Below are 26065 nucleotides of genomic sequence, written 5' to 3'. Positions count from 1 at the left end.
GCGTGTGTGTGTGTGTGTGTGACATGACATTTATGCTCAAGTGAGGACATTTGGCTTGAAAAAACAAACAAACAAATAAACAAAAAAACCTTAAAGAGCAGAGAAATGATCTTTTGGGTTCTGAGGTCAAGGTTAGGGTTAGGTTTAGTGTGGATGATTCGGCTGTTACAAAATGACATCACTTAGTCCTCAACAAACTAGAAATCAATTAGTCCTCATTGTGATTTACCACAAATAAACCAAAGCGCAGGGCTCCTAAAAACTGCTAAAAATGCATATTTTCTTACGTTTGTAGTTATGAACAACTTCATCTTCGGCATTTATTACTAAGCAAACTTGACCACGACACGTCACACCTCCGACACGCCCTTCACCGACCTGAATTAGCCGCACAGTGAAACCTTTTCTTGCACCTTCTAAAATAACTGCACAGTTGCCTCAAAACATACTTGACCGTGATGAACGGACACACGGCCGCGTCAGCTCTGTTATCAGTTCGCCTGTCCGGGAAATTCCCTTCTGTGCACCTGACAGACATTTTCCAAGGAGAGATTTTTTGTCGGGATAAAAATAATCTTCCTGATTTCGCCTTTAAATTTAACGCAGCGGATTTCCTGAGAGGCGCTGTAAATCCATTACGCTCTTTTCTCCACCCGAATTCCGGAGAAACCGCTAGGATTAGCCGGCAGTTCCAGAAAGGCCCGCCCTCCTGATATGACTGGCTGGCAGTTCATCCTCTGAATTCGCCGCGTTTCTGTAAGACAGTGATTATAACTGTAATTAATAACACGTTCACTGGTAATGAACAGAAATAGCAACGAAATAAAACAAGAAACCACGCTGGGCGACAAACCCCGCCTCCTGTGTGAGGATTGGCTGACGTTCGTGTCGAGCGTCACCAGCCAATCCTAGCGCGGGAGGGCGGGGCGTGTCGGAATACGGGTGGGAAAACTCGGTGAACCTCGCTGATAGGGGAGCACGGTCAGGTTGAATGCCTTTACCTCAAGGCAAAGATCGACACATGGCGCTTGTGTCTGTCCTGTGAGGAGGTTTCTGCTTTCATCCAAACAACAGGCGACACGCTGGGACCGCTACTCGACGATAAAAGGTACATTTAGGGCAGAAAATGGACGACAACCTGCTGACATAAAATGAAGGCTGGGTAGGAGCAGTGTTGTTTAGTGAGCTGTAAAGATTTGACTGAATGGCAGAGAGGAAGTAAATCTAAGGCTAAACCCCATTTCCTCTCTTTGATTTTTGATGTGTGTAGAGTCGATGCTGCTGTTGAGGTACTTGTCATTAGAACTGATAAATTGTTGTTATTATCTGTATTATTTCTATTATATCACTCTATCTACTGAGAGTACATTATGAGACTCTCTCTCTCTCTCTCTCTCTCTCTCTCTCTCTCTCTCTCTCTCTCTCTCTCTCTCTCTCTTTCTCTCACTCTCTTGCACAACATACCACTCACGTGTTAACGACAAATTTAGTTTCAGTTCATTATAAATGTATTTTGCTTGAATTACATATATTTGAATGTATCTCCCTTGGAAATGATGGAGTGCCACCCCCCCCCCCCCCCCCGCCCTCCACTTGCAGGCAGAGAGCTTCTGTCAGTGTCCTGGTTTGCTAGGCTGGACTGTTGGTCTGGACTGGAGCTGTAAAATGATGTAAACTGTTACTGTAAAGTCATTTCTTTAGGACAGATGTTTTCCTTTCTCTGTATTTTTTTTTTACTTAGGATGTCAAAATAAGTGCTTTCTATGTTGAAATAACGACTTACTAAATTCACTCACTCACCCACCCACCCATCCTGTAAGCCGCTTGTCCTCTTGGGTGGCTTGAGAAATTTCAGAAATGAATTATTTTGGCATAATAAATCATTATATTTGAGACAAGTCTAAAATTTGAGAAAATAAGTCATTTTTGCAACATCAGTTGCCATTATTTCAAGAGACCAGGTCAAAATTTTGAAAACGTAATTTAAGATACTAAGTCAGAATTTTGACATTTTGATAATGTCATCAGAAACAGAGAAGAAGAAGAGAAACATAGGCTCCCTTATATTACTACTTTTGAGTGTTTCGTGTGATGATTAACCCTAAAATGGTGTGTTTTGCTGACCTGTCCAGCATCACTGAGGCTGCTGTTCCAGTATTGTCTGTCCTTCATGTTATGGGCTGCAGTTTTGCGTTTTGCTGGCTATGCATGAGTGGCTATAGATGGTGAGTTGATTGCTTGTGACAGTGTTCACATAGTGCCAGTGACAGCATCACCACTCTCTCGCCCCAAGCATATGCAAGCACGCTGCATTCTCATTTGTTATTTGTCGTTTATATTTGGGGGGTGGGTTTGTGGGGGTTATACACCATATGTCCAAAATCATCCAGACTGAAATCAGCAACTTGCATCCATTGCTGACCAGTGCGTTGAACTGCACAAGCAGAGTTTGTGTGATCTCTTTAGAAAGGCATTGCTAATATAATGGGACACGCTGGAGCCTCCACACATGGGCCTAAGGGATGTGGAACAACGGTACTGAGTTCTCTGGAATGATGGTGCACCACCTTTAAGGTGAACTGGAGTGACGTTTGCCATCCCGAACATCAGTATATATATGATGTGTGTGTGTGTGTGTGTGTGTGTGTGTGTGTGTGTGTGTGTATATATATATATATATATAGATATAGATATAGATATAGATATAGATAAATATAGATAAATATAGATATATATATAGAGAGAGACTTTTTGCTGCAGTAACAGCTGTAAGTCTTTTTTTTCTCATTCATCAGATCTGCAGAGTGTTGTGTTTTCCCTTCTACAGCGTATCTAAGTCAGCTCTAGAAGGGCGTGTTATTCAGCTAGTGATCTGACTGAGGTTGTAGTGAGGAGAACACAAAGCTGTGCAGTCCAGTGGGGCTTCCTGCACTGCAATCGAGAAACACTGAAGTAGGTCATCTTAAAGAAGCTTAAAGTGCCAGAAGGTTTTTAATGCAGATGGTTATGTCTCACAGGTGAACCACAGCCATGGATCTGGACGTGGTGAACATGTTAGTCATTGCCGGAGGCATGCTTGCAATCCCCATTTTGGCTTTTGTGGCATCTTTTCTGCTGTGGCCTGCGGCACTCATCAAGGTGTACTATTGGTGAGTGTGATGGAGAATGGCATTCCTTCACCTCGTGACCTCAGATGCAGTTTAGGCTTCATATTCAATTGGATTGGAAACTAGGACCCATTTATAAACACACCCAGGGCAGCCAGAGTAACAGTTGTTTTCATTTTTTGGATTAAGTAATACTTCTTTGATGGTTATTTTGAATGTTTTTGCCCTTAATAGAATCTCCTTATTTCACAAGAGCGTCTGTGATCTTTATGTAAGCTTTCAGACACCTAGAGTCATAATGTCACATTGCATAACGATCTTAAGAACACTTCAGTGTACCAAAGGACAAATGAGCTCAGTGTTTTGTTCCAGTTAGGTCTCATGTGCCCTTTAGTCTGCATATAGAGATAGGGGCTTGTGTTTGTCATTTCAGTTTAGTCATCCCTCACTTCATTACAACACTCAGCCATCCTTTTTAGCCGCAGTCTTCATCTGGGATTTAAAGCAGTGGTTCAGAAATCAAATTTACACTTTTTTAACTCATTTGAATGTAATTAATCAGCTAAGGCAAGGTTGCTTCTTTAGTTTTGAACTATTCTAAAACGCCCCCTTGGCAATGGGCTCCCATTTTAGAGTAGCAGAATAACATACTTACTCACAAATATGAGCACACTTTTAACAGTTGCCTTAAAACCTTTCACTAAATTGTTGCTCTGCATATCTTCCCCATCTTCCGATGATGAAATGCAACAAATATCTTCATAGTGATAGTATTTGAATACTGGCACCCGGTCACTTACCTGAGTACATGTGCACATCCAAACATCCAGTTTTCTAGCTACAAGTTAGCACTGACCTCATAGCTCCAGTGCAGAACTAAAGAAGTAAACATAAGTTGCTAATCATGTCTTTTCTGGCAATATTTTAGATAAGGGGGAAATAAATTAGATTTTTGGCTGAAGATGGAGTGTTATAACTATGAAATCAATTATGCAGGCCTTAGTCATTGTGACTGCACCAGTACAAAGTTTTCTCTTTCATCAGGTCGTCTCTTATCTGCCAGGGCAGTTATCTTAGTGCTGTCTCCCTTTGGCCTAGTGGTGCTTAAGTAGGTGAAAGTTGATCTGGAGAAGTTCCTGAAGATGAATTAAACCTAGCTTTTAAACTGTTATATATATTAGTCTGTTGGCTTTGTCGGTTTTGAATAACCGAACACATTAAAACACTTTTCAGATGATAGAGGACAAAAGTTGGGAGTAATGTTACAGTCCATTTACCCCCTTGTGTTTGATGACTCATCAGAACTCAAACGCTTTCAGGTGTTGAAGCCACCTTTGATTTAAAAGGGTTTCGGTAAGTGCTTTTAACAGTAGTTTGAAAAAGAAAACTGTTAAATCATCATTTTGGCAAAACTTGCCCTTCATGCCAAAAGACTCTTTTTGAATTGAGAACCATCAGCCAACTGTGTTTGCACACATAGGGATTAGACCTCAGTGCAGTGAAACACCCACATACATACACACTATGGGGCAGTGAGCACACCTGCCTGGAGCAGTGGGCAGCCCTATCTACACCACCCAGAGAGCAGTTGGGGATTAGGTGCCTTGCTCAAAGGGCACTTAACCCACGTGCTGTCGGCTGAGGGGATCGAACCAGCAACCTTCCGGTCACATAGCTGGTTCCCTAACCTCCAGCCCACGACTGCCCCCAATGATGATGATGCTCTTTGATGAATATAAAGCTTAACACTGCTAAATGGACCCTAATAGTTGTTTTCCATTGGTACTATTTCTTAATTGAGAATGTAACCATGACAATCCAAACTTTGGAAACTTTAAAAAAGAAGTAAGGTGTATTGCTTAAATATGTCGGCCAGAGCTTATACAATCTACCCAGAGGTTATTGCTCCTTGTAATTACTCACAAGCGAAGCGTGTCCTACTGCTGCCAGTGTCACTGTAACCCGCTGTGGGGCTCGAGGGTACACTGATGCACTCCTTCAAGGTCACTGAACCCCTGATAAATGAATGAATCCTTTAAAATGTTCTCTGAGCCATTTCTGGCAAGCACTACTTGTTGGACATGGTGATAAATCAGAATATCTTGTTTACTCCATCTGTACTTCTCGTCATTAATCAGCATCAGGTAAATAAGCAACGTGTTTCTTTTTTAGCACAGTTTTACATGCCCTAGACGAATGAGATGCTGATTTAACACAACCTGCTGCAGAATTTTATTTGTTTGTTGTGCATGTATCTTCTCATAGCTCAGCAGGGGGAGTGTCGATTCAGCACTCGGAATGTAAATCTTGCTCAATAAATAGACATGACTTGGCATCCTTTGTGTATTTGCTTAGCAGCATTCCTACTGTTCCATTTTTAAGGTACTGGAGGAGGCGGCTTGGGCTGCAGGTGGATTACGCAGAGCATGAAGGTTATCGCTTCTGTTATACACACCGTGGGAAGCCGGGGAGCAAACCCTCTATACTCATGCTTCATGGCTTCTCTGCTCACAAAGATATGTGGCTGGGGATGGTGAAGGTAAGGGCTTTGTTTCTGCTTCCTTGTAGTGATGTCCTTACATTGTATCTACAAGTACATTAAGAAGAAGGACCATATCATGGAAAAAAACCATTATAAAGTAAGACGTCCCTACAGTCCGCATATGGAAATTAAACTGGTAAAACAGCCCATTTTTAATTCATCGTGGTTGTGATGTCACAACCATGGACGTCTTTACATATGACCACCCACTCGCCCTATGTCAGTTCAGTCCCACTCAATCATGTTTAAGTGGAGTGTTGTTTCTGCAGTTGATCTCTAGCAGAGTTTCATGCAAGAAAATGTAACCTAATCCCTGCTAAATAAGTCTGTCTGTATTTTACAGTTGCTCTTTTATACTGCAAGATAATTAATATGCTAATTAATTTAGGACAGCGCACTAAATATTTTAACCCCGTTTTTTTAAAAAGAAAAAAAACGTCTTTGAGTTAATATGAAAAACAGGTCAGTCAATTTGACTGATGTAATTTTATATTTCCAGTTCCTCCCAACCAACATGCATCTGCTGTGTGTTGACATGCCTGGCCATGGGGGCACCACGCGCACCAGTGCAGTGGACTACACCATTGAGGCCCAGGTCAAAAGGATACATCAGGTATTGTTGATTATTTCAGAGCTCTGCCAGAACATAATGCTGTCAAAGTTTCCTGTGTTCACATTTGACATTATGAGTGAAATATTTACACTTCACCTGATCTGTGGTACTGTGCGAAAATCAGAGACCACGCCTCACTGATTTAATTTCCAACAAGTAAAACTTATTCATTTTTCACATAAAAAAACATATGTACCAGATAATAATGCAGAAATATCAATAACTAAATATAATTTAATTATATTTATAATTTAATGGGGGGTTACCCAATTTTCTCCCCAATTTAGCTGTTTCCAATTCCACCTGCTAGTTACTACTCACACGATGCTATCAACGCTAGGAGGGCGAAGGCAGCACAGTCTTCCTCCGAGACCTGTGAAACCAACCACCGCTTGTTTTCAAACTGCCGAACGCGCTCGGAGGAAAGCGCGAACCTCCAGATCTGTTTTCAGCTAACAGACGTCTGCTCTGACTAGCATCGTGTTGAGTGATGGGGGGAGAAGGGGGGCCATCATACCCACCCAGAGAGAGCAAGGCCAGTTGTGCTCTCTTGGACTCCCGGCTACAGACGGCTGTAGCATCACTGGGGATCGAACTCGCGATCTCCTGATGATAGGACCAACGCTTAGACGGTTGCACCACTCAGGAGCGCCTCTGCTCTTTTTGGGAGACTTGCTTTCGGTGTATAAAGAAATCGTTTTTCTAAACCTCCAAGTTTAGTCTTAGAGCTTGGTTGTATTTTCTGCTTTTCATGGTCCAATTCCAAAAACATTCAGTGATGTTGAGGTCAGTCCACAGTCCATTGTTCTGAGAGCACCAGCAGCTGCTTCTCTTGATTTGCCGATTTTATTTTTCTGTAAGAGCTTCTTGACAGCTACAGATTCTTTCAGACCCGTCGCGCTGAGTTGTCTTCTCACAGTGGAAGCGTGGACAGAAACATCTGTGGAGCTTGTTTTTTCTCTGTCTCTCAAAGATAAAAGCTTTAAGTACAGTTTATCTGATGGGGACAGTTTTGGCCTACGAAGTCTCGCATGGTTGTTCGGTCCCATTTTCTCTGTATTTTTTAATAATTTCTTTAAATCCATTTTTTCCTTCTTATGCAAGTGGATTATCTATTCTCTTCAGAAATGTCTTCACTTATAATGTAGTTAGATTATTATGAGAATATAGTTCACACTTGTTCATACATGCAAAAATTTAAGGATAGTGTGCTTCAGGGATAATTTGCAGCTTGCATTTTTCAGCACTGACCTGCAAGAGAGCTCTGTTTTGTGTTTAGCTCTGCAACCATTTACTACTTACAGTGAGTCATCGCTGTTGATTTGCCCCTAACCAGAAAAAGAAGAAAGACTTTCTTTACAAAACACATTTGATGAAATTAGTTCTTATCAACGTAATTGACTAAACTGGTTTGCAACCGCTGACCTAGTTTTTATGGTTTTGCTATAATGTAGTGCAAGAATTAAGCGAACGCCTATTTTTAACAACTGCAGAGTGAGTTCTTAGTATCTTATTGATTAAGAGAACAGTGATCTGCCTTTTTGTGCCCTGATTTTCTGAACACTTAGTTAGCCTCTCTGTCCACATGGTTCTAAAATAGACCCTTCTTCTGGCCTTCTTTTCACTCAGCGTTTCTGTGTCTTCGCGTAGAACACAATCCTTTGATGCCAGTCTCACTCCACGCTGATTAAGCCCATGTGTGATGGAAAGAGGCTTCTGTTAGCTGCTCTTTAATAAGTTTGCATGTCCCTTGTGTTGAATATTAAGATGTTGTTTAGATGTTGCAGTGGGCTGCAGTAACACAGTACTGTGGAAAAGTCAGACCACCCTTCATTTATCTTAATTCCAGGCAAAACAGCCTTCATTTCTTCATTTTTTAGAAAATATTTCTGAGGAGATTAGATATAAGATAGTAAATGGAAAAAGACCAGGAATTTGCAAAAGTGTTTGGACTTTCAGAAAACCATGTCCTGTTAAAATAACAACATTCATAGCATTCTGCACAGTATTTGGTTTTGCGGTTAGCTTTTATTTCATGCAAAATTACACTACAATTAAAAAAAATTGTTTTGCATTGTTCAAGCATATTGAGATGTTTGTATATTAAACAGATCTATTCCATTTAAAAATCTATTATGATGCTAGTACTCAACAGCTTTATGTTTCAAATAGCACTGAGGAAGTAGTTAGAAATGAAGTCTAGAATGATGAATGGAGAGGCAGATAATTCCATATCGATTGAAAAGGCTGTATAACTTTAAGAATAGTTATAATAGTAGTTATAATAACATGAATACACAGAGTGCCTCGTATTGCAGAAGTGGTGATCAGCACATGAGGTGGAAATCTGACCAGAGATTATCAAAACTCTTACAGTGATAATTAGTGTCTATATTGAACAATATCTACAATATCATGTTGTTACCAATGTGCTTGAAATATTGCAAGAATAATTTTATCTAGTTTATGTTGTGTAGTTAAAAAAAAAGTCAGACTACATTATGTAAGTTGTTATTTTTATTATTATAGCTGGGTATTTTTAGTACTTTTATTAGACTTACCGATTGAGCTCTGTATCAATAAATTGTGGTTCAGTACCGAATTTAAGTAGTAGTCATTATTCCATAGCCATGTTTGAGCCAGTAGGCATAATTATGCATATTAGTGACTTTAGCGCTTCCTGATTGGTCTGAAATCTGTTGATATCTTCATCATACTCACATTCAGCATCCTGGAGTCATTTTTGGTTTAAGCCACGCCTGTTCAGTTTGTAATGTAAAACAAAGTATCAAAAGCAACATTCATTTGATTTGGTATCAAAGTCAATGCATCAATTTTATACCAAATAATAGTTAATATGACTAATAATTCCAAGACGATGTAATGCAGTAACATAAATCTGTTGTATTTGCTGTAGTTTTTAAAATATTTTTGCCCTCTTTGCAGTTTGTAGAATGTATCCAACTGAATAAGAAGCCTTTCCACCTGGTGGGCACATCTATGGGTGGTAATGTAGCTGGAGTTTATGCTGCCCGCTACCCCTCAGACCTCTGCAATCTCACGCTCATCTGTCCCGCAGGTCAGTGCAGCATACATGTGAAGTAGGGGTGCGGGAAAAACTTGATTCGTAGGTACATCGCGATGCGGACGTGAACGATTCTGAATCGATTAATAAATGTCAAAAATCAATTTTCTAAGTATTTAGTTTATAACTTAATGTTGATGTAAAAGGCAGAACTTGGAAGTGGGTAAGTGCAGCGCCCGGACAGTCTGTGGCGGCACAAAACAAAAACACACATGGATGAGCCAGAAATCTGACCGGCTCTCTCTGAATTAAAAGCTAGTTTAGGTCAGGAACCACAACCCAAATATTTAGAAGAGACATTCTGCCCTTTCAACAAAGTCAAACCACCTTGGGAGACATTTAATGTCCAGTATGTCTTAGTGTGTGCTAATGTTCTAGTATAGGCTAAAAATATAAATTAAAACACAGACTTACTTTTCTCTGCTTTAAGCTTTAGTTACAGCCGCTTTCCTCCAATCTCCTTCAGGAAAACCTTCCTCAAAATTAGAGCAACTTATTGTAAAATGTCTCTCATCGTTCGGCTGTTTTACGAGGCTGAAGTTGCTTCTTATTCTCCAGCTTCTTATTAGAATTTTCCCGTAGCACCTTAAATTCTGATGGAGGCTCCGAATGTAACTGCTGCACCATTTAAGGTGGAACGGGAAAATTCGAAAGAATTCGAGAGAAGCGACTTCATCTTCGCAACTTTTTAGAGAGAGACAGTCTCTCGTTGCATATGTAACATACCAGGAAACAACTGCAGTGCTTATAAATGCGAATAAGTCCATTCGTCTTAATTTCTGTCTTTTTGTAGCTACTGGCGAGGCGAGACTTCATTGCTATGTGACCTTCAGTCACATAGTCAGTCGTTGAGAACCAGTGCTTTTGTGCTATGTTGTACACTTTGGAGCAGAGATACAGCGTCCAGTCTCGAAAATATTTTACAGACACAGCGACCCCCCCAATGAGACCAAAACCAACGTAAAAAAATCACTAAAGTAAACGGGCAGGACATTTACAGTACATAATGTATTTACATGATGGATCATTACAAATACTTTGCTTTAAAATGATCAAATCCTCAGACATTAGGAAAATGGAAATCCTGTATAGAAAAAAGATGCATTGATAATCGTTTTATAATCGCATCGCAGCACTCTGAATATATGAACCTGACTTCATGTATCAGACTGATCTTCCTTCTCTTCCTGTTATGTAGGTCTGAACCACCCTGAAGAGAGCACATTTGTGAAACATCTGAGAGACTTGGAGAAGACCAAGGATGTTAGTAGTATCCCTCTCATTCCTTCCACTCCAGAGGAGATGGAGGAGATGCTGAAACTGTGTTCCTTTGTCCGCTTCAAGATCCCTCAGCAGGTATTGCCTCACAGACAGTCTGGAAAATATAATTTGGAGAACATAGATTGACAGCAAGGTAAAGCTCATTTTAGCTTGGATGCAGTTCTGGTCAGTTCTTAGCAGTTATCCTCAGAACTGCTGTCTAAAACAAGGGCTTTACATTGAGAAAGGTACTGTTTACAGTAAAGATAAAATGAAAAGTAGATAAAGTCTGTAAACGTTGCTATGACAGGCAAAACATTGTGACAGTAAGTACATTTATGTGTATGTTATTTAGAATATATCATCTTTATAGTTTGATTCTCATTATGTTTATTATGTCATTGTGAGGCATTATATTTTTTCCTTGTTGCTTATTTTTTTAATAGGTTCTCCAAGGATTGGTTGATGTCCGTATTCCACATAATGACTTCTACCGTGAGGGTTAGTTGCCCTTAATATGAATGAGCTGTATACCTGTAGAAGGTGCTGAAGTGCAAAAAATTTACATTGATGCACAGTGACTCACTCTAGCTTCTAAATCTTTTTCAGTGTTTACAGAACTAGTCAGAGAAGAATCCAGGCAAAGCCTGCATGAAAACATGCACCTCATCTCTGCACCACTCCAGGTCATTTGGGGCAAACAGGATCAGGTAAGGTTATCGCCATAAGATCCATCCATCCATCCATCCATCCATTTTCTAAGCCGCTCCTCCGTCAGGGTCGCGGGGGGATGCTGGAGCCTATCGCCATAAGATTTTGAACATAATAAAACATTGTCGTAACATCTACATTTATGGCATTTCATAAACACTGTTATCCAGAACAACTTAGTTTAATCATGTGGAGTTAGGTGAATATATGATTGGAGACTCTTATTGGTATAGCAGGGTGCGTTTGCCTCCACACCATATCAATCACTAACAAATCCTCTTAAACGTGGGAAGGAAAAAAACTAATTCAAATGTACATTAATGTATGCAGCTTATTCCAAATACTTTTCCTTTTTTAATAGTCCATTTATCATCAAATGTCCTATAATGTAGAATGAAACAAGCTGAGACTTTTAAATGGTGTATGAAAATGATACATCTATATATTTTTAGGTATATCTTTGTAGGCACTAAACTTTAGTTAATTATAGAAGGGTTTATATGCTCCATACATCTCTAGGACAGTCACCATTTAGTTACAGTGAGGTTATCAAATGGTCAAATTCAGATTTTACAATTTTTTTGTAAGGGTACAGCCGGCCCTGCCTGCTGCCAGCAGAGGGCGATGGCGGCAGGGTGTCCAGCCTGCGCTGCCAGCTGCCAGCAGAGAGCAATGGTGGCATAGGGCCGTAACTTCAGGGAACTCCAATTCCCAGAAGCCTGCGGGCTGATTAGGCCCAACTCACACACCTGCAGACTCCTCTAATTAAGGCCGTAGCAAACAGTAGTTTGTCACCCCTTTGCAGTGTCGCAAAAGAAAAGAAACGAGGGCTGAGAAAAGAAACTGTCTCAAAGCTACTTAAAGCCAAGAAAAAAGGGGGTTCTTGAGCTACAAACAGCTCAGAGAAGTAAAAGAGGTGTTTGCTCCCACCAAGAGCAAATAACTGAAGCAAAGTCTGCCTTCCCTTCATTCCCTTCATTTTTGTTTTCATGTTATCTTTTGTTTCACCTTTCTAGTTCAGCCTTTGTTTGAGCTCTCTGCTGTCTTTTGTTTGCCGTTTGCCGTGTTCCTGCCTCTTCTTTTCCCCTTCCTTGAGGTACTTTGCCTGTAGTCACCTGCGCTCCTCAGTGGCGCAGCGGAAACAACATGCACCGCTGATCAGTACATGGCTCTGGGTCACCTCACCGGCAACGTTTCAAACTCATAGTCCAGTGCCCAATAAACTCATTCATCACTCTTCGTCTCTGGTTTTCATTTCTGCGCATGGGTCTGCCTCCCGATACATTTTTAATCATTTAATCAATATCAATATTTTTGGCTTTTGGGGGCTTATTTTTGTACATTTAAGTGTAGGTTCCACATAATGCCCACTGTAAGGCTAAAAGTATCTAGACACCCCTTCTAATTAGTGAATTCAGCTACAGTTCAATCACACGACAGCTTACATGCACTGGGACTGGCAAGATGAAGCTCCATCTAATAGATTTGGGATGCCTACATCTAGTGTAAAGCACCCCCACCCCATGAAGAATAGAGGCTGTTGCTGCAACAAAGAAGGGACAAATCCTTCATCAATGCCCTTGCTTGCAGATTGCAACATTGAATGATCAGATGTCTACAAACTTTTGGACATGTTGTGTAGTCTTATCATGCTTACATTGCCATGTCTGTTAATAGAAGTCCATGTGTCTTTTAAAGGAAAAAAGCTTACGTAAACGTGCGGTTGTGTTATCCTCAGGTACTGGATGTGTCTGGAGCTTCTGTGTTGGCCGAAGCTTTGCCCGGATGCCAGGTTGACCTCCTGGACAACTGTGGCCATTCTGTGGCCGTGGAGCGCCCCCGCAAGGCAGCTCAACTCATCCTGGACTTCATCAATCGGCAGCAAAATTCAGGCATCAGAAGCAACAAAAAGCTGTCTTGAGACTGAAATTAGACAATAAAAATGCTACAGTTTGTAGGAATTTGTAAATAATTTTAAAAAGATATTTTTATAGTGAACGCTCAGGGACAGTCACCGGAGTGGAACTCTAACAGTATTCAGTGGAATAAAAATGTAACGCTGTGTGATTCAGTAAGATTAGTTAAACCGTGGTGATATCCTGTGAACCAGCATAATAACGGGCACTTAAACCAATACAGTTAATACCGCTAGACTTCAAGGTGTTTGTAATTAATATTTAATATCGGTTTCACGTTTTTGTAAATCCAGAAAATGGACAAAAACACAACATTTCACTTTTAAGAAAGAAATGTAGTAAATTCTTTTTTTTAGGTGGCTGTGCATTTTTTCACCATTTATAGGCTCATCATTGAGGGCAAAACTCATATTTGCTTGCTCTTGTGTTTACATTGTGCTGCAGTGTAGTTTTCATGTAACAGACATTCCATGTAGGACACAGCATTATGTTTACATTCAATCTAAGATACATTTTTCTCCATGTTTAACATTGGACGTCAGAAGCTGTTTGTAAGCTGAAGACTAGATCATTAAATGTGGTGAAGACGTTCTGTCCATTTGCTATTACTGAGAGGAGATGCGCTCCGGGAACATTACACCTGCCTCAGCCTTATCATAACATTAGTATAAGTATGAATTCTCTAGAGAGATTCATTTACATATTTGGTATTAATATGTAGTGTTTACTTTAACCTTTCACTTTAGACTCTTAGTTGTGGTTTGGATGTGGTATCTAATAACACCTAAAAACTGAGTGGAAACCAGCGGGCCCAAAGTTTTACTACACACTTCTGTAACCTAAGAAAAACTCTGATTTGCATTGATTTCTCTGTAGTTACTAAATAATACTTAGTATGTAATAATCCTGGGATTTTATGGTGTTAATATTGTTTTGAAAGATATAACAGAATCTCTCAAATAGTTGGCAAGGCCATTAAAGCCTTTGATCAAGAGACAAACCCTATGCATAGAACTGGAAATGAGTATAAGCCAGGGGTGGGAACCTATGGCACGTGAGCCAGATGTGGCTCTTTTGATGGCTGCATCTGGCTCGCAGACAAATCTTTAATAAAAAAAATAATGACGTTAAAAATATAAAACATTCTCTTGTATTTCGATCCATTCGTTTCCTACTGCTCATGCTCATGGATGCGGGTGGCTGGAGCTAGTTCTATCTCGTGGACATGACTGAGCATCTGAACCAGCTCAAAACAGGTCGTTTACTACACTTAGAAAAAACCGGGAGAGTTTAAAGATGCATGCACAGCAAGTGACCCTGCTCGACACCTTGATCTTCAGCAGCTAGCGGGAGAATTTCGTGAGGGCACTCGTCATCACCCATCCTCGCGAGTGTGCAGTGGACAGCGCCGACCTGAGATACATCCCCGTGTGAGTATTGCTGTACTGGCAGTGTTTGGCTCTACGTGTGCATGAGAGCAGCCTTTCTCACATCTAAGGAACATTAAGACCAACCTACGATCACGTTTAACGTGGAAGTCTCAACTCCTGCATGAAGCTGAGCCTCACCACGGATCAACCAGACTACAAAGCCATCAGCAGAACCATGCAGCACCAGAAGTCACGTTAATGGTTTATGGGACTTATGGTGAACTTTATTCACCATTGGTTAGCAACAGCATAACAACGTTATTAAAAAGAATTCAGAGACTTATTGTGCTTTAAAAGTCTTGGTCTTATATAAAATGCACACATTTACTTGTATTTAGTTTTAAACATTGTATGGCTCTCACGGAATTACATTTTAAAATATGTGGCGTTCATGGTTCAGCCAAAAAGGTTCCCGACCCCTGGGATAAGCTGTGTGTGTGTTTCACAACATGAAAACCAGTCGAGATGCACAAGAGCACAAGATAAACTAGAGAAGACAAGGGAAGGTTAGACATGCATTCTCAATGACAGTCTTCCAATTAAGATACTAAGCACATGTTGTTGGTTACATGTCTAATGTTGACATTGGTCAAATTTCTTTTGTCCATTTTTTCAACGAAGGCCTCTTTTTGGACCACTAGAGGGCGCCCTTAACTGGTGGTTGGTTTGTCCTCAATCGGCTGGTAGCACACACTGTAAAAATTAATAAGACTTTAAAATCTGACCTTTCTGTGTAAAGACTTTAACATAATATCACAAATTTGCTGAAGTTTGAATAGTGAGATCAAAGTAGTGCAGATTCTTGAAGGTTCCTGCTTCATTTTTACTTTTTTTCTTCTTTAACCTTTTAAATTCTAAAATGTAAAATTCTGTTGTTTTTTCCATCCATCCATCCATCCATTTTCTAAGCCGCTTCTCCGTCAGGGTCGCGGGGGTTTTTTCCAGGTTTAAATGAAAAAAAAAAAAGAATCCTATTTTTTCAAGGTGCATGGTTTATTTAGACTTTGCTTCGTTTCTGGGTTCAGAAGACTACAAAAGATCTTCAGAGCTTTTAGTGACAGAAGTTTCTCTATGTTTACTGTAGACGTCATCAGTAAGATGGAAAGTTTCTTATGTGTTGTGCAAACTGACATCTTCATGTTCTTTACTATTATTTTACCTATTATATCAGTCAAAATCACTTCATGTACGGAGAGTGAAATTGGTGAATCACCGTCATTCTTTGTTTTTCAAAATCACTCTTTCGGGATGTCACGATGTTCCTTTTCACTTCAATGGACACTAAAGACGTGTGCCTGTTCCCTTGAGAATCTTAATACAACCTACACTGAGAGGAGCTTATACTGATGATTATGGTAATGTTCAGTGTAATACAGGGATGTGCCTATGGGTTTCTCCAGATTGCACGTCTGGATGTTAAAGATGCTCGTATGTGATTATTTCCTCTAGGGTGCTCTCAGAGAGATGCCACTGAATAATAAAAGTATGTCTGAAAAGAGAATGGAAATGGCTGTGGTGAACACGTATTTTCAGAAGAGGGAAGAACACAGGGTGACATACAAGAGTGGAGGGAGGTGCACACAGGTGGATTATATCCTTAGTAGGAGATGCCGCATAAAGGAGATTGGAGATTGTAAAGTGGTACCAGGGGAAAGTGTAGCAAGGCAGCATAGGGTGGTTGTCTGTAGAATGAGATTATAAACAAAGACGAGGAAGAGAGTGAAGACAGAGCCAAAGATTAGATGGTGGAAGCTGAAGGAGGAGGATGGTTGCAGGCAGTTCAGGGAAAAATTCCAACAGGCCCTTGGGGGCAGTGAGGAGCTACCTGAGGACTGTGGTGAGAGAAACTGGCAAGAATGTGTTGGGTGTTTCGTCTGGTCAGAGGAAAGAAGACAAGGAAAGTTGGTGGTGGAATGAGGAAGTCCAGGAGAGTATTCAGAAGAAGAAGGCAGCTAAGAAAAAGTGGGATAACCAGAGAGATTAAGGAAGTAGGCAGGAGTACTGTGAGGCTAGTCGCATAGCAAAAAGAATGGTGGCAAAGGCAAAGGCTCAGGCCTATGATGAGCTGTATGAGAGGCTGGACAGTAAAGAAGGAGTGAAGGACTTGTATCGTTTGGCTAAACAGAGAGATAGAGCTGGAAAGGATGTACAGCAGGTTAGGCTGATAAAGGATAGAGAGGGAAATGTACTAGTGAGTGAACAGAGAGTGTTGAGTAGATGGAAGGAGTACTTTGAAGAGCTAATGAATGAGGAAAACGAGAGAGAGAGGAGGACAACAGGGGGAGAGATAGTAGATCAGGAAGTGCAGAGAATTAGTAAGGTGGAAGTGAGGCAGCTTTAAAAAGGATGAAGAATGGAAAGGCAGTTGGTCCAGATGGCATACCTATGGAGGTATGGAGATGTTTAGGAGAGAAGGCAGTGGACTTTTTAACCAGGTTGTTTAACAATATCCTGGAGAGTGAGCGGATGCCTGATGAGTGGAGAAGCAGTGGACTGGTCCCCATTTTTAAGAACAAGGGTGATGTGCAGAGCTGCAGTAACTACAGAGGTATAAAGTTGATGAGCCACACCATGAAGGTATGGGAAAGAGTTGTTGAAGCAAGGCTAAGGCGAGAGGTCCAGATCACTGAGCAGCAGTTTGGTTTCATGCCCAGAAAGAGTACCATAGATGCAATTTTTGCGTTGAGAGTGTTGGTAGAGAAGTACAGAGAAGGTCAGAAGGAGCTCCATTGTGTCTTTGTGGATCTAGAGAAGGCGTATGATAGGGTGCCAAGAGAGGAACTGTGGTACTGTATGAGGAAGTCAGGTGTAGCTGAAAAGTATTTTAGGGGGGTGCAGGACATGTATGAGGATAGTGAGACAGTGGTGAGGTGTGCAGTTGGAGTGACAAGTGGTTTCAAGGTGAAGGTAGGGTTACATCAGGGATCAGCTTTGAGCCCTTTCTTGTTTGCAATGGTGATGGAAAGGTTGACAGATGAGGTCAGGCAGGAGGCTCCATGGACCATGATGTTTGCAGATGACATTGTCACATGTGGTGAGAGTAGAGAGCAGGTGGAAGAGAACTCTGGAGAGGTGGAGGTTTGCACTGGAGAGGAGAGGAATGAAGGTCAGTAGAGATAAGACAGAATACATGTGTGTGAATGAGAGGGAGGCAGGTGGAAAGGTGAAGATGCAAGGAGTAGAGGTCGTAAAGGTGGATAACTTCAAATATCTTGGGTCCACCATCCAGAGCAATGGACAGTGCAAAAAAGAGGTGAAGAAGAGGGTGCAGGCAGGATAGAGTGGGTGGAGACGGATGTCAGGGCTGATGTGTGACAGAAGGATAGCAGCAAGCGTGAAAGGGAAGGTTTACAAGACAGTAGTGCGTCCTGCTATGACGTATGGTTTGGAGACTGTGGCTCTGTCTAAAAAACAGGAGGCTGAGCTTGAGGTGGTGGAGATGAAGATGCTGAGATTTTTGTTGGGAGTGACAAGGATGGACAAGATTAGAAATGAGCAGATCAGAGGGACAGTGAAGGTGGAGCAGTTTGGAGATAAAGCCAGAGAGGCCAGGTTGAGATGGTTTGGACATGTGTTGAGGAGGAATAGTGGATATATTGGGCAAAGAATGTTGGAGATGGAGCTGCCGGGTAGAAGGAGAAGAGGTACACCTCAGAGAAGGTTTATGGATGTAGTGATGGTTGACATGGACATGGTTGGTGTGAAAGTAGAGGAGGCAATGGATAGGGCAAGATGGAGGCAGATGATCCGCTGTGGCAACCCCTAAAGGGAGCAGCCGAAAGAAGAAGATTACATAGGCCATAAACAACATATTAAAAAAGATATCACCGTGTGAGACTTCCATTTCTCTTCATTGATATTGTCTATAAATTTTATATTGCTAGAGACCAATAATTTAGACAGTAATTTACTTGCAATAAATACATCATATTTAATCCTAGAAGTGCTTATACATTATTTGACGTTTAGGACTGATTCAGTCAGCAATAAAACACATTAACCGGTTGATGTATTAATTGGTGGAGTTTTTGTACAGCTAACTCAGCACATGAGGGGTTGATAACTGATCAGCAAGAACAGGTGTGTTGAAGCAGGGAACAGTAGAAACTGTTCGAGATAAGGGGTCCCAAAGCAGTGGGTGGGGGTCTCAACCACTGGTCCGGACTACTGGTTTCCATCCATGGTTCTTTTCCTTGTTCTAAAATATCATTTACCTAAGAAACACTAGCGACTGTTGACATTAAGCTAATCCCTGAAACTAAACAATTGTGTACTGTGCAGTGAGTTTCATATTGCAATAAAGTTATTTTTCAAGCAACAAATTAAGTGGTAAAACAAAAATCCAACACTTTACCTAATCTAGATCTAGAAAATTCTAATCTGTGGCATTTACACAGGGCATTTTGTATCCAATCAAGCAAAAACTGTTCATGGGTTAGTTCAGAGTAGTGTTGTACTAACCATCCAAGTACACGACGTAGAACACAATGAAATATATTCATCTGGATTGAGCATTTACCACAGCATCGAAACAGCACATCTCAAGCCCTTAAATAATCTGAAAGTTTTCTTAGATTGAAAATAAAGTAAGTGTGTGTTACAAGCAGAGTTTTAGATTGTTTCAGATGTATCAGATTTATTCAGATCGTATTTAAATGGGTGAGAATATTATGCTACACTAGGCTCGAGGCTAAGGGACCCCCTCATTAACCTCTTGAACCCCCTAAATCTCTCAAAATCTAAATGTTGGGGGTCCCTTATTATGATGCAATGCTGTCCACTAGAGTAAATTAGAGGGGTTGGCCCACTGGGGGGGTTGACATTGAATCGGTTCATGCTATTTATTTATTTATTTATTTATTTATTTATTTATTCTTGTAAAGTTACATAACGTGCTTGCACAAGTATGAATAATTTATTAGTATTTTATCATGCACTGCATGGGAAAAATAAAAGGTTGTACTTAATGCCACATGTTGGGCAGGGACGATAAAGGTTCAGGGGTCATCAGCAGCACTGACTTCCTTTTTTGGCATACAACGGGGAGCCGTTTGGTTTGGCTTGCACCTCTTATAGAGGTGTTTCAGGTGCCACACTCCCTCAGCCTCTTGGTTTTAGTCCCATAATTGCTGCTAGTATTTGTTACATAATGAAAGGCTGTAGCCCTTTCTTTCCTGGACTGCGACCTGGACAAGTATTAATATAGTTTGAATACTGTCTACCTCATGTCTTGCTGCTGGTATTGAATAAAGTGTATTTTCTGGTTAAACAGCCTCATAACTCATTTATTTGAGAACCTTGCAGGGGTCCCTACCCAGTATAAAATTGGGGTGGCATAGTCTGAGTCTACTTTGAGGGGTTGTGACAGCTCCTCCTACCCCGACCCCAAAGCGGTCACATAATGTATTTGTGCAAACTGTTGTGAACATGTTCATTTAAATCAAAGTTTAAATAAAATAATTTGTTATTAAATACAGGCAAGGAGAGGCGGCGAAAGGAGACAGAACTGAAGAAGCAGGTCTGATAAAGGTTAGCGATCAAGAAGAAAGCCAATGAGTGTTTAACTTTTCAGTTAAAAATACTACTGATTGTTCAGAAATGGGCGGGTGACCAGGGTCCTTTCTGTGTGGAGTTTGCATGTTCTCCCTGTTTCTGTGTGGGTTTCCTCCCACAGTCCAAAGACATGCAGTCAGGCTGACTGGTAATACTAAATTCTCTAGGTATGAGTGTGAGGGTCTAAAGTGAGTGTGTATGTCTGTGTGTCTGCCCTGTGATGGACTGGCAAGCTGTCCAGGATGTTTCCTGCCTTTTGCCCAGTGAATGCGGGGATAGGCTCCAGCACCACCCCAGGAGGATAAGCAGCTTAGATGACGTATGAATGAATGTTTAGAAATGTTATTCCCTTATTATATGTTCCTTATTTCTGAAACCAAATAAAAAAATAATTGAGAAATAATTTTCAATGAGCAATTATGAGAATAACTAAATAATGAGCCACTTGAGGCTGTGGGTTACAGTGATTTTATCCCTGGTAAAGAGCCTTTAACTCCACTTTGTGTTGTGCCTTGCAGCACGTTTACCTGTGAAAAAGTCCACTCAGTTCACTCAGTACATTCTGTTAAATAAGTGGCTGTCAGACTTTTTGAGTAATGACTGCACTCCGTTGACCCCCTTTTGTAAAAGCAATAAGCCAGTCAGACGGGACAATGTCAGAGAACAGTGAGGCAGTCAAGAACGCCGCACTCACATTATTTATATATGCAGATTTTGTTTCATTTCTTTTATTATCTTGTATCTGTTTAGTGGCTGTCTTTTTTAAAAGAGTGTGATAGAAACAAGAATGAATAATCTAATACAGTATTCATAACAGACTGTAGCAGACTGTCTTTAACACGTTGTTTTAATCAAAATCAAAGGTAAGATCCATGTTTTTGGTGTATACTTGAGTCAGGGCTCCAGACAAAGCATTGGCATAAGGAGTCACTGGCTTCTAGAAGAAAAAATCAACTGCTAATAGATTTTTTCTGATGTTGGACGAGAAGGCCTGTTCTATCGGGTTGAGGTCAGTCAAGTTCTCCTACACCAAACCTGCTCATCCATTAAATCAACCAGAAGCTGACTAAACATGCAATCACAGAGAGAGTCAGATGTAACAATGACAGAAAAGAGTGAACAGTAAAGAATGCCAAATTCTGCCTCAAGCAGGCCTGAACACTTTTACGCACACATTATTTACATATCCAGATTTAATTTTCTTTCTTTTATTATTTTTAACAGTATAGTGTTCCTGGTTCCCACATCTCATGTGATGCCTCTGTTCATAACTTTAATTTCTTTTTGAAAAAATGTGTATTTGGTCATATGTTTGTCCCCCTTTTATAAAAGCAATAAGCTACTTGAGGCTGTGAGTTACAGTGGTTTTATCACAGGTGCCTTTAACTCCACTTTGTGTTGTGCCTTGCAGCACGTTTACCTGTGAAAAAGTCCACTCAGGTCACTCAGTACATTCTGTTAAATAAGTGGTTGTCAGACTTTTTGAGTAATGACTGCATTCCGTTGACCCCCTTTTGTAAAAGCAATAAGCTACTTGAGGCTGTGAGTTACAGTGGTTTTATCACAGGTGCCTTTAACTCCACTTTGTGTTGTGCCTTGCAGCACGTTTACCTGTGAAAAAGTCCACTCAGGTCACTCAGTACATTCTGTTAAATAAGTGGTTGTCAGACTTTTTGAGTAATGACTGCATTCCGTTGACCCCCTTTTGTAAAAGCAATAAGACACTTGAGGCTGTGAGTTACAGTGATTTTATCACAGGTAGAGGGCTTTTACTCCACTTTGTGCCTCACTCATGAAAAAGACCACTCACTACATTCAGTACTTCATTTAGTTAAATAAATGGTTGCCAGTCTTTTTCACTAACAACTCCACCCCAAAATTACTACACAGCTGCTTTCTTCACGTGCTCTGAATTCTTGCAATGTTATCTCTGTTCAAATTGGAAGCCAGAAGCTGACAAAGCTTGCAATCTCACAAAGAGTCAGAAGGGATAATGACAGAAAAGAGTGAGGCAGTAAAGAATGCCGCACTCACTAATTCTGCCTCAGGCAGGCCTGAACACTTTTAAGCACACATTATTTATATATCCAGATTTTATTTCATTTCTTTTATTATCTTGCATCTGTTTATCTGTTGTCTATTTTCAAAGAGTGTGATAGAAACAAGAATGAAGGAATGAAATCTGAGAAAATTAAAAAAGAAATCTATGCTTGGTTTACTTGATCTGCATCATTTGACCACATGTCAGTGTCTCTTTATATGTATATACACAGTCCTGGGTCCATTGTAAACAAAGTACCTCCAAAAGTGACCTCATTTCGTAAATGGTAAACACCTGGGTAAGACATCAGCTGAGATATGAGAATTACATTTAATCATCGCTGTATCTCTTAAAACTACATAACCTAGCACTGTTATCTAATACAGTATTCGTAACAGACTGTAGCAGACTGTCTTTAACATGTTGTTTTAATCAAAATCAAAGGTAAGATCCACGTTTTCGGTTTATACCTGAGTCAGGGCTCCAGACAAAGCATTGGCTTATGGAATCACTGGCTTCTAGAAGAAAAAGTCAACTGCTAATAGATTTTTTCTGTTGTTGGACGAGAAGGCCTGGCTCAGAGTCTCCGCTCTAATTCATTCCAAAGGTGTTCTATTGGGTTGAGGTCAGGCCAGTCAAATTCTTCTACACCAAATGCTCATCCATGTCTTTATGGACCTGCTTTGTGGTGCGAAGTCATTTTGGAACAGGAAGGGCCCATCCCCAAACTGTTCCCACAAACACAAAACTGTCCAAAATCTCCTGGTTTGCTGAAGCATTGAATTCCTTTCACTGGAACTACGGGGCCGAGCCCAAATCCTGAAAAACAATACGATAATCCCGCCTCCACCAAACTTTACACGTGGTACAATGCAGTCAGCCAAGTACTGTTCTCCTGGCAACTGCCAAACCCAGACTCATCCATTGGATTGTCAGACGGAGAAGCGTGATTCGTCACTCCAGAGAAAACATCTCCACTGCTCTAGAGTCCAGTGGCAGCAATTTACACCACTGCATTCAATGCTTTGCATTGCGCTTGGTGATGTAAGGCTTGGATGCAGCTACTTGGCCATGGAAACCCATTCCATGATGCTCTCTATGCTGTTCTTGAGCTAATCTGAAGGACACATGAAGTTTGGAGGTCTGTAGTGATTGACTCTGCAGAAAGTTGGTGACCTCTGAGCAATATGCCCCTCAGCATCCATTGACCATGCACTTTTACATGGCCTCCCACTTCGTGGCTGAGTTGCTGTTGTTATCAATCGCTTCCACTTTGTTATAATACCACTGACCCTTGACTGTGGAACATTTAGTAGTGAGGAAATTTCACGACTGGACTTGTTGCACAGGTGGTGTCCTATCACAGTACCATGCTGGAATTCACTGAGCTCCTGAGAGCGACCCATTCTTTCACTAATGTCTGTAGAAGCAGTCTGCAGGCCTAGGGGCTTGGTTTTATACACCTGTGGCCATGGAAGTGATTGGAACACCTGATTCAATGATTTGGATGGGTAAGTGAACACTTTTGGCAATATAATGTATTTCTGCCTTCCACCTTGACCGATTCTTGTCAAACACATTATCAGGTGTTTTTGAGAGTTGCAACACAAATCAAAGAAAATCATCAGTATACTTTCTTTCCTTTGAAGTCAATGGATGGATCCTTAAATGACAACTTGATTCGCAGTCTTTTTATTTGTGGCCCATTTACAAACAATACAATCTAATGAAGAATCAGAGGGAATCAATTAGACGAATCTCCTAAAAAATGCTAAAACTACTTATTTTGTCCCAGGAAGCCCTAAAGCTCAACCGGTAATTTTCTACAAGAATGAACCTGTTCAAATTCCTCTATGTTTCGCCACACTGTGTAGGTATTTTGCAACCAGACCACCCTCTGCAGCTGAGCTCTATTTAAGGAAGCTTGCAGATTCTGTCATTGTAACTTACAGCTAACAAGAAGCTCTTTACCTGTGCAGCTTTCTCTGTTCTCTGCATTGTTGTAAGTATCATCATTGTTGCTCGCTCTGTTAGATGGCCTGTTTGACTAATTTGGAAGAAATTAGGAGAAAAACAGTTTGACTGAAGTGGTTTTTGAAGCAAGCATATTAAACAAAGTTAGATATCAGAAGAAAGAAGAAATTCAGACCAAAGAAACTTCTGTTTGGAAGCATTTCTTCACCAAATTTAGCCTATAAACATATTTGTGCATGATGAAGAACAGAATGACGGTGTTTTTTGTTTTTCATGTTCATTAAGACACATTCTGTTTATTTTAATGCTGTGTGACAAACAATTTTATTTCCCTTTAAAGGTCCAAATTAACTGCAAGATCATGTCCAACCTTGCACCACTTCTTCTCATTGGTGGCCATGGAGGAAATAGTTTTGACTTCAATGGTATGAATAATGGGGCAACACTGGAAAAGATGTGGGTGTGGGTCGGTGGCTGGCAGATAAAAGCCATCAAGGTCTGGCTTACTGATGGCCGATCCATGCAGGTTGGAGAACCTAGTGGGAGCCGTTCTGAATTTATATTTCAGAATGGTGAACACATGACCTCCCTGTCACTGTGGGGAAATGGAGCTGGAACTCGTGTGGGTGCTATCAAATTCAAGACGAATCGATCCCGAGAGTTCTTCGCACACATGACAGACTGGGGACTGAAGACAGAATACCCAGCTGATGTGGGTTCTGGGATCTGTGTGGGAATCACCGGAAGTGCAGGTGCAGATATTGATTGCCTAGGCTTCAAGTTCATCAACAGCATCAAGTCTACTGTGTTGAAGAACGTGCACTATCCCACGCTTCATCAGAAGATCCCCAGTGTGTCTGTTGAAGAAATCAAATCCATGACGTATGAAAACAACTCTACTGTCATGCAAGAATACAAAATTGAAACTTCAAAAACTCTCAGTAAAAAGTCCTCCTGGTCGGTGACCAACAAGATGGAATTCACCCTCAGCATGGAGGTGAAGGCAGGAATTCCAGAGGTTGCAGAAGTATCGACTGGATTCAGTTTCACACTGGGAACTGAAAGCACACACGGCCTGGAAAATTCTGAGGAGAAGACCGAGCTGCTGTCTTTCCCAGTCCATGTTCCTCCAGGTAAAAAAATGAAAGTAGACATCACAATCGGTCGAGCCTCATTTGATCTTCCCTACACTGGCACAGTGGAAATTACGTGCCTCGATGGCAGCGTTCTGGAGTTTCAAACCAGCGGAGTCTACAAGGGCCTCACCTACACCGACGCTAAAACAGTTGTGAAAGAAATATAAGTCAGTGTCTTTCAGTTGATCCTGAAAACTGAGCTTAGTCCAGCATCAGGTTTTCAAATGTTCTTTGAATGTTCTTAGAATGTTCCAGTGATTGAAAATGTTCTTAGTGCTATGGATGGGTACATTATCTGAATCAGAGTCTTTTGGACTCACTGCTTTGAAATCTGAACTCTTTTTCAGCATTATATTCCTCATTAATCTGTGTAGGTGTCTTTGTATGGGAACTGGAAACTTAAGTTGTTGAGAATGTGAGATCTATGTAAGAACTATGTAACCCTGGCTGCGGTGCTGTGTCTGGCTTTAAATAAAACATTTTGGCTGCATATTTCACATTTTGCTGTCCATGTTTCATTCAGAAAGTTAATTCACTGCGTCATTCAATAGGATGCCTTTTCTTTTGAGCAGACATTATGGCATTGGATAGTGTATGAATATTAATAAAATTAAGTGATACAACTTGTTCAAAAGACACATTCGTATGAAATCATGAATATTTGTTTAAATGTTATGAGAACCCAGTCCATTAATGA

The 26065-nt window shown here is 40.8% G+C and overlaps 2 protein-coding genes across 2 annotated transcripts; both read left to right on the top strand.

Moving 5' to 3' along the window:
- Window positions 1-945: 945 nt before the first annotated feature.
- Window positions 946-13826, top strand: abhd6a (abhydrolase domain containing 6, acylglycerol lipase a). The gene is made up of 9 exons (XM_017704836.2): window positions 946-1108; window positions 3018-3149; window positions 5490-5646; window positions 6149-6262; window positions 9209-9341; window positions 10546-10703; window positions 11054-11108; window positions 11217-11317; window positions 13057-13826. The coding sequence occupies exons 2-9, from the start codon at window positions 3031-3033 to the stop codon at window positions 13237-13239; spliced, it is 1020 nt and encodes a 339-aa protein (XP_017560325.1). The 5' UTR covers window positions 946-1108; window positions 3018-3030; the 3' UTR covers window positions 13240-13826.
- A 10344-nt stretch (window positions 13827-24170) lies between these two features.
- LOC108431588 (aerolysin-like protein) lies at window positions 24171-25865 on the top strand. Its single transcript, XM_017704837.1, has 2 exons — window positions 24171-24260; window positions 24573-25865. Exon 2 carries the CDS (start codon window positions 24594-24596, stop codon window positions 25533-25535), a length of 942 nt encoding a protein of 313 aa, XP_017560326.1. The 5' UTR covers window positions 24171-24260; window positions 24573-24593; the 3' UTR covers window positions 25536-25865.
- The last annotated feature ends 200 nt before the right edge of the window (window positions 25866-26065 follow it).

Source organism: Pygocentrus nattereri, chromosome 21, assembly GCF_015220715.1.
Source record: "Pygocentrus nattereri isolate fPygNat1 chromosome 21, fPygNat1.pri, whole genome shotgun sequence".
Taxonomy (NCBI): Eukaryota; Metazoa; Chordata; class Actinopteri; order Characiformes; family Serrasalmidae; genus Pygocentrus; species Pygocentrus nattereri.
Note: the sequence above shows the minus strand (reverse complement) of the source record. Positions and strands in the feature narration are given on the sequence as shown.

Bases quoted from the DNA above. Each gene is read 5' to 3' on its own strand.
- abhd6a (XM_017704836.2), top strand. From the start codon at position 3,031: ATGGATCTGGACGTGGTGAACATGTTAGTCATTGCCGGAGGCATGCTT. The intron at 5,647-6,148 runs GTAAGGGCTTTG...TTATATTTCCAG, and splicing joins TGTGGCTGGGGATGGTGAAG to TTCCTCCCAACCAACATGCA. The intron at 11,318-13,056 runs GTAAGGTTATCG...TGTTATCCTCAG, and splicing joins TTTGGGGCAAACAGGATCAG to GTACTGGATGTGTCTGGAGC.
- LOC108431588 (XM_017704837.1), top strand. From the start codon at position 24,594: ATGTCCAACCTTGCACCACTTCTTCTCATTGGTGGCCATGGAGGAAAT.